Source organism: Aedes albopictus, chromosome 3 (assembly GCF_035046485.1).
Source record: "Aedes albopictus strain Foshan chromosome 3, AalbF5, whole genome shotgun sequence".
NCBI lineage: Eukaryota > Metazoa > Arthropoda > Insecta > Diptera > Culicidae > Aedes > Aedes albopictus.
The window spans coordinates 405,156,475-405,164,763 of NC_085138.1; the positions used below are offsets into that span (position 1 = coordinate 405,156,475).

Here is an 8,289-nt window from a genome sequence, read left to right on the forward strand (position 1 = left end):
AAACGAAGTAGACACTTCTTCTGCGATCCGGCTACTTGATTTTGATCCATACAGCGTTGAGCGTATCAGCCTAATTAGTTACGCCGGAAAGCCATGTTCTGACACTATCTACCAAAGCTCATTTCTTTTCACTGAATCGTACGCTGCCTTAAAATCAATGAACAGTTGGTAGTCCTGCAAGTTATATTCCAGAAATTTATCTAGGATCACCCGCAGGCTATAGCTATATGTTTATAAACATTTGATCGGCCCTTACGAAAACCAGCCTGGTATACGCCGACGAAGGAATCCTCAAGAGGTCTCAGTCTGTTGAACAGGACACGCGACAGTATTGTATATGCCGAGTTTAGAAGAGTAACCCCTCTGTTAATTGTCACACTCCAGTCTGTGCCCTTTCTTGTAGATCGAAAGATAACATAAGCGAGGTTTCACACTTTAACACATTCTTTATGATCGGATAAGTAGAATCCAGGTAAGCGAATGAGTTAGAAAGTTAGCTGTCCCAAGATTGAGTGAGATAGTGAGTGAGTCAGTGTATTAATGAGTGAATTAGTTAGTTAGTCAGTAAGTGATTCAATTAGTGAGTTTGTACAAGTTTGTAAATGAGCGAGTTATTGAGTGAGTGAATGAATGAGTAAAATGATTAATGAAGGAGTTAATGAATGAGTGAGTTAGTGAGCAAGTTGGCAAAAGATTGATTTAATAACTTCAGGAGTAAGTAAGTTGGTAAATAAGTGAGATGAAGACTCAGTGAGTGAGTGAGTGAGTCGAAGAAAATGAGTGAGCTAGTAAATGGGTGAGTTTTGGAGATAGTGAGTTGAGTTTGAGAGTTAGTGAGTAAACAAATTTATAAGTGGCTTGTTGAATTAAAAAACAAGTGAGTGATTTAGTGAGCTAGTAAGTGAAGTAGTGAATTAATGAATATATGATTGAGTGAGCTAGTGAGTTAGTGAATTAGTGAATTAGTGAATTAGTGAGCTTATTAGTGAGTGAATGTACTCACAATGAGTGAATTAATAAGCAAGTGGGTAAGTGAGTGAGTCTGTTAATGAGTGAGCCTGTTAGTGAGTAAATGAGTGAATTAATAAGCGAGTGTATAAGTGAGTGAGCTAGTAAGTAATGTAGTGAGCTGATAAGTTAATGATGGAGTGAGCGAGTGAGGAGTTAGTGAGTTAGTGGCTTAATGAGTGAGGGAGTCTGTTAGTAAGTGCATGTGTGAGTAAAAAATGAGTGAGTTAGTGATTGATATAGTGAGCAAGCTAACACCTTAATGAATGGATGAGTTGCTAAGTACGTGAGTTAGTAAGTGAGTGAGCCTGTTAGTGAGTGATGAAATGGTTTAGTGGATGATGTGTGAGTTGAAATATTGATTAGTGACTGAATTGATAAAAGAGTGAGCAGATAGGCGAATGAATCAGCAAGTGAGCTAGTGAATTAGTTTCTGAGTGGACCTGTTAGTAAATGAAAGTGTGAGTAAATGAGCGAATGAGTGAGTTGGTGAAAGATGTAATGAGTTACTAGTTTAATGAGTGAGTGAGTTGGTAGATGAGTTAATGGGTGAACGAGTGAGTTAGTGAGTGAGCCCATTAGTGAGTAAGTGATTGAATGAGTGAGTGTATGAGTGAGTCAGCGAGTAAATTAGTGAGTAAGTGTGTGTGCGTGAATGATAATGATGGCCAGAGATGTCCATATCCTCAGTGTAGCGAAGAGAAATATAAAATACACCACTCACGCTGTGCATCTCAGCAGGAGCCCGTCATTTATATGTGGGTCCACCACTGAGATTCGGATGCACGCAAGTATGGTAGAAACAGAGATGGCAGATATGCATATTTTTCTGTATTACACAGATTACCCTCTGCATAGACTAGATACAGAGTACAAAAAAATACAGATTTTAAAAATGTGATACAGATTTCTCTAGAAAGCATAAAATGTTCGAAAATCGAAGAATTTTTCAATAAATTCAATGAAAACTTTATAAATGACGGTTAAAAGTTTAAAAAAACTACCACTGGACGAAAAAGCAACAATTTTATTCGGTATGTGTTAAGTGTAGTCCAATGTGTTAAAACAAATGAAAATGACTATAATAAATTACAGATTCCCTAAGGAAGATCCAATAAGGATCGAAACGTTGGAAGAAGAAAACATTTAGTTGTTTTTGACCCCGAAAAGACTGAAAGGCCAAAACAATTCGAAATAAATACCAGTAAAAATAAAAAACCACCAAAAAGTAGTACAATTCTATTAGTTTCTATTGAAATCTAGAAATCTAGGACTCTTGGTTTCTACTGTATGCTCAAATACGGCGATACAGAAAAGTCTGTATTGATACAGATTTTTGATAAAATAATCTGGCATCTCTGGTCAGGACAGTTACTATTTGAGCCGCACCGCCTTGGTGAACAGACGCATGTACCTACTCAATCTTGCTGAAGTCAGAAGGACAACTACTCAGGCTGCACTACCAGCGAAGCACATAGCTCATAGCTGGTGGTCTATGTCATCGATTAGACATTAGATTTCTTCAACCAACTTTTTCCAGGGCCGGCCCTATAAGATCATATTCAAGCACAAAAACAAAATCTGGCAAAGACTGTATTCGCAAGAGGTGCGATGGCACAAGATGGCGAGGAGCACAGCGAACAAGATGAAATTAAATGGTTGAAAAAGATCTGGCGAGGATGGCCAGATTACAAAGCCGCATCAGTGAACCGATTCTTTGGGTGCAATGCTGGCTAACTCTTAACCATTTTTGAAAAATGTTGAACTAAAGAAATGAATGCTATATGGCGCATCAAAGCCTGAAATGTAATCATCAGGACACTTTTACCGGAATTGGTATTCTATCGACAGTAAGCTGCTCCAAGCAAAAATAGAAATAGGTAGGTATCCAGACACGTCGCAATGACCCAGCCAATCCATAATTCACTTGGTACCTACCTCAGTGAAACTCTTGTTTGTGTCCCAACCCACCCCCCTATCAAACGATCCAGTTTTGTCCTCTTGTCACGAAACCACCCGCAAATCAACCGGTTTCGTTGTTTGGCAGCTCTTTTTCCCTCCTTTATCCTTAAATTTCCCATGTGGCCTGTGTGACGTTGTCCATCCACTCAGTACCCAGCCTGGACTTGGTTTCTTTTTTCGTATCCTGAACCTCCCTCCCCCTCTCAACGACGACGAGGCAAACCTCATAAATCGAATCGAAACATTAATTTGTTAGTGAGGTCACCACATTTATAAAAATGACATTTAAATTGCTTTCTGGTGCGGTCCGGTGTGGTGGTGCCGGTCCAATGAACACACTCCGACCGAGAGGGGGCGGAGTCCAAGTGTTGGAAGGTTAATTCTTTTTTTCGGGCTTGGTCCACGCTTCAACGACCACGGCTGGCGACGCGACGGTGGCGGCGGCGCGGCTGGGCAATCCAATTCCACGGAGCAGCCGGTCGGTGCGGTGCGTGCACGTGCTCAATTTTCCCGGCAAGCCTCTGTTATTCGCTTTGCGCCTTATGGATATAAAAAGGAAGCCTCCTAATATTTTTCCGCCGAAGAAAATTTGCTGCTGCACCGTCATCATCATCATCATCACCGTCAGAAAGCACCGTGATCCACAGGGAGGTGAGAGGTGAAATAACGAAATGAATTGAAAATATTTTTCGGGAATTGTGGCTTCCCCTTCAAACAGAAACAGCCAACACAGCGCTGCGTGCGTGTACGACAACACCAATCACGCAAAATAGGTCAATAAATAACATCCCAATACGTACCTACGGTTGGTTGGTCGACGGGAGTTTTCGAGACATTTGTGGTAATGGCATTTGAAATGAGCCATCACTACTGACGCAGACGACATTAATGGAGGAAATTTTGATCGTTTTGATTTACGCTTCCTACCAAAGCGTTGCACCAAGTGACAGGTGTTCACGTGCAGTACGAAAGCAATTTACATGATTGGAGAATAAATAATTCGATGTTATTGGATTGTAAAGTGAGAAGTACTATTTCTAGAAGCGTGAGTGTTAAAATTCTTCTACAAAAATCTCAGTGGAGATTCTACAAGAATCTCAGTGGAGATTCTACAAGAATCTCAGTAGAGATTCTACAAGAATCTCAGCGGAGATTCCACAAGAATCTCTGCGGAGATTCTACAAGAATCTCAGCGGAGATTCTACAGCAATCTCAGCGGAGATTCTACAACAATCTCAGCGGAGATTCAACAACAATCTCAGCGGAAATTCTAAAAGAATCTCAGCGAAGATTCTACGAGAATCTAAGGCGAGATACTACAAGCATCTCAGGCGAGATTCTACAAGAATCTCAGGCGAGATTCTACAAGAATCTCAGGCGAGATTCTACAAGAATCTCATGCGAGATTCTACAAGAATCTCAGGCGAGATTCTACAAGAATCTCAGGCGAGATTCTACAAGAATCTCAGGAGAGATTCTACAACAACCTCAGGCGAGGTTCTAAAAGAATCTCAGTGGAAATTCTACAAGAATCTCAGGCGAGATTCTACAAGAATCTCAGGCGAGATTCTACAAGAATCTCAGGCGAGATTCTACAAGAATCTCAGGCGAGATTCTGCAAGAATCTCAGGCGAGATTCTACAAGAACCTCAGGCGAGATTCTACAAGAATCTCATGCGAGATTCTACAAGAATCTCAGGCGAGATTCTACAAGAATCTCAGGCGAGATTCTACAAGAACCTCAGGCGAGATTCTACAAGAATCTCAGCGGAGATTCTACAAGAATCTCAGCGGAGATTCTACCAGAATCTCAGCGGAGATGCTACCAGAATCTCAGCGGAGATTCTACAAGAATCTCGGCGGAGATTCTACAAGAATCTCAGCGGAGATTCTACAAGAATCTCAGCGGAGATTCTACAAGAATCTCAGCGGAGATTCTACCAGAATCTCAGCGGAGATTCTTGTAGAATCTCAGCGGAGATTCTTGTAGAATCTCAGCGGAGATGCTACCAGAATCTCAGCGGAGATTCTACCAGAATCTCAGCGGAGATTCTTGTAGAATCTCAGCGGAGATGCTACCAGAATCTCAGCGGAGAATCTACCAGAATCTCAGCGGAGAATCTACCAGAATCTCAGCAGAGATTCTACCAGAATTTAAGCGGAGATTCTACCAGAATCTCAGCGGAGTGTTGGCACGGGTAGTCACTAAATCTCGACAGCAAACACGGTTTTGGATGGTGTTAGCTTCAAGCTACAAAATTCAATTTTATTATGGTGGTGATGGTTATATGATAACAAATGTAAACAACTTACGATTTTAGTGATCGCACTACAGATTAGAGAGGAATCGTATCGAAGATGCCTTAGGTTTTAGTTTTGCTACAAACATATTGTACATATTAGTTTTAAGTCTAGTTTGTATCAATTTTAGCTACTTACAATCAAGTTCAGGTGATAATTCATAAGTATTTGTATCGATAATCCTTGTGAATCTGCGTTTAGAATTTCTTCAGTTCAGATCACTAGTTTTAAGTACAAATTCACAGTTTCGATATAAGACTTGCCAATAAATTTATAAGTATTTAAAATGTTTAACAAATTTTTCTGATATTGTGACCTTACGAGGACGAAATCAACATTCGATGACTTGCATGTCTCGATCGCTTTGACACTTCTATCACATCTTGTCACACTTGACAAGTTGTTCATGTGCGGCCTGTTAGAAAGTGTTCCCCGCAAGCGGCGTCGCTGCACCGAGGGGTGTTGACGGCACATACCCCCGCCCGTGAACCTAAGTGATGTCCGGAGTACTCCTGAAGTCTCGTTGGTTCACATTCTCCTTCGACGTCCAACACCGCTAGCTTATTGGCAGGTCGCCGTAAAACTCCATTCGCTGTTCTTACAAGTGCTTGACGAGTTCTACCATCGCTACCAACGAAGATCTTTTCGATACGCCCTCTGATCCATTGAGTCCGTCCAGTTCCGTTCACTACAAGAACCAAATCTCCTTCCGTCAAGTCCTTAGATTCCTCGAACCATTTACTGCGGCGTGTTATTACAGGCAAATACTCCTTTACCCATCTTTTCCAAAACTCGCCGACGATATGTTGAGCCATTTTCCAGCTACTACGGAGATTAGCGTATCCAGACTCTTCGGTTGTTCCTATTTTGTTGCCCGTAGAACTGCCCAAAAGGAAATGATTGGGCGTCAACGACTCTTGATCTGCTGACTCTAACGGAATATATGTGAGCGGTCTGGCATTCACTAGCGCTTCTGCTTCGTAGATAATCGTCTCTAGAGTTTCGTCGTTGGGTTTACGAGGATGTTCCAGAGCCGATCCAATCGCCGTCTTCACCGACCTTACCAGGCGTTCCCAAACGCCCCCCATATGTGGAGTGGCAGGTGGAATGAACTTCCATTTTGTATCGGCGTTCGTAAAGGTGCATGCAATTGCTTCATTCCTTGCCGCAATCTCCTCTAGAAGTTGTTTGTTGGCGCCTTGAAAGCAGGTGCCATTATCCGAATAGAATACAGCAGGTGATCCTCGGCGCGATACAAATCTTCGAATCGCCATTATGCATGATTCCGTAGACAGGCTGTGGACTACTTCCATATGAATGGCTCTGACGGACAGGCACGTAAAGAGTGCGATCCATCGTTTTGCTTGACTACGGCCTACTTTGACAAGCACTGGTCCAAAGTAGTCTAACCCGACGTACGTGAAGGGTCGCACATACGGTTCTAGTCGTTCCTTAGGGAGAGGCGCCATCACCGGCGATTTTGGAGAGGCTTTGTTGATTCGGCACCATGCACAATTTTTTGCTACTTTTTGAACGACGGATCTCATATTTGCAATCTCGAAACGTTGACGAAGTTCATTAATTACCGTCTCGCGGTTCGCATGACGATAAAGACGATGGAACCATCCGACGATTAATGTTGTTACTGGGTGTTGCTTTGGAAGAACTACTGGGTATCTCGCATCGAAGGGTAGGTAGTTTGCCGCTTCTATGCGGCCTCGCATTCGTACAATTCCTTGATCATCCATGTAGGGCCAAGTCTTGTAGATAGGGCTAGTTTTAGGAACTGTAGCGTGCTTAGTCGTTGGAATGCCGAGTGTTTTTATCAGCACAGATCGCTCCTCTGCAAATGCTTCCTCTTGTGCCATCTTCCATATCATAATTTCCGCCCGTGATAACTCTTCTTGGGTGAGCGTTTCCGGTCTTAAATTCTGTCCAATGTTTCGTCGTCGCAAGCTGTTCATGAAGCGAATGACGTATGCCATTGTGCGTTGCAGTCTTGTCCAATTGTTGAATCGAGAATAATCTACCACAGACTCCCGGTTCCAGTGAGTTTGAACACTCCGCAGTTCCTCATGCGTTGTAGTCGTGAACCGTTGCTCCGGCCATGCCACTTCATCTAGGTGTAGGAATGGGGGTCCATTCAACCATGTGCTTCTGGAGTCAAGATTTGGTCCGTCCTTCCATTTAGTCGCATCATCGGAAACGTTTAGCTTGGATGGTACCCACCTCCACTCTTGCGGCTCGCTTAAAGTTAGAATCTCTCCTATGCGCACCGACACAAACTTATGGAATCTTCGGTGATCGGACCTTATCCACGCAAGTACTGTAGTTGAGTCACTCCAAAAGAACCGATTGCAGACCGGCAACGAATGATATTCGAGAATGGCTGCTACAAATCGTACTCCAAGGACGGCAGCCTTCAACTCGAGCCGTGGAGTAGACAGTGTCTTTATAGGCGCCACCTTACTTTTGGCTCCTACCAAAGCTGTTTGGACACGGCCTTTGTGTACTAACCGGAAATATACAGCACAACAGTACGCTATATCGCTGGCATCGACGAAAGTATGCACTTGCAAATCATCTACGCTGGACGGGAACGAGGAGAAATAGCATCTGGATATCTTCAGTTCATTGAGCTTTGGAAAAAGTTCGACCCACTTACGCCATTTTTGGTTTAGGTCTTTGTTGATTGGCTCATCCCACCCAGTTCCAGCAGCCCATGTCCCCTGAATTATTACTTTCCCATGGACGAGGAAGTGTGCGACAAGTCCATGTGGGTCGAAAAGACTCATCACGACCTTGAGTACCTCTCGTTTTGTAGGAATGTGCGCTTCATCAAGTATTGAACGTATATCGTCCCGCAGATTGAACGAGTAGGAGAAACAATCAGCTACTGGATCCCAGGACATCCCCAGCACGGACTCACTAATAGAACTTCTCTCCAACATTAGACTCTTCGGTTGACTGGCTGTAGGTTCTCCTATTTTACGAAGAGTATCCGTAGAGTTGGAACGA

The 8,289-nt window shown here is 43.0% G+C and overlaps 1 protein-coding gene across 1 annotated transcript; it reads right to left on the minus strand.

Annotated features, from left to right (window-relative positions):
* Positions 1–5,170: 5,170 nt before the first annotated feature.
* On the minus strand, positions 5,171–8,031 carry LOC134289736 (uncharacterized). Its single transcript, XM_062856158.1, has 2 exons — positions 5,410–8,031; positions 5,171–5,349 (listed from the first exon to the last, which is right to left on the minus strand). Exon 1 carries the CDS (start codon positions 7,254–7,256, stop codon positions 5,676–5,678), a length of 1,581 nt encoding a protein of 526 aa, XP_062712142.1. The 5' UTR covers positions 7,257–8,031; the 3' UTR covers positions 5,171–5,349; positions 5,410–5,675.
* Between the last annotated feature and the right edge of the window lie 258 nt (positions 8,032–8,289).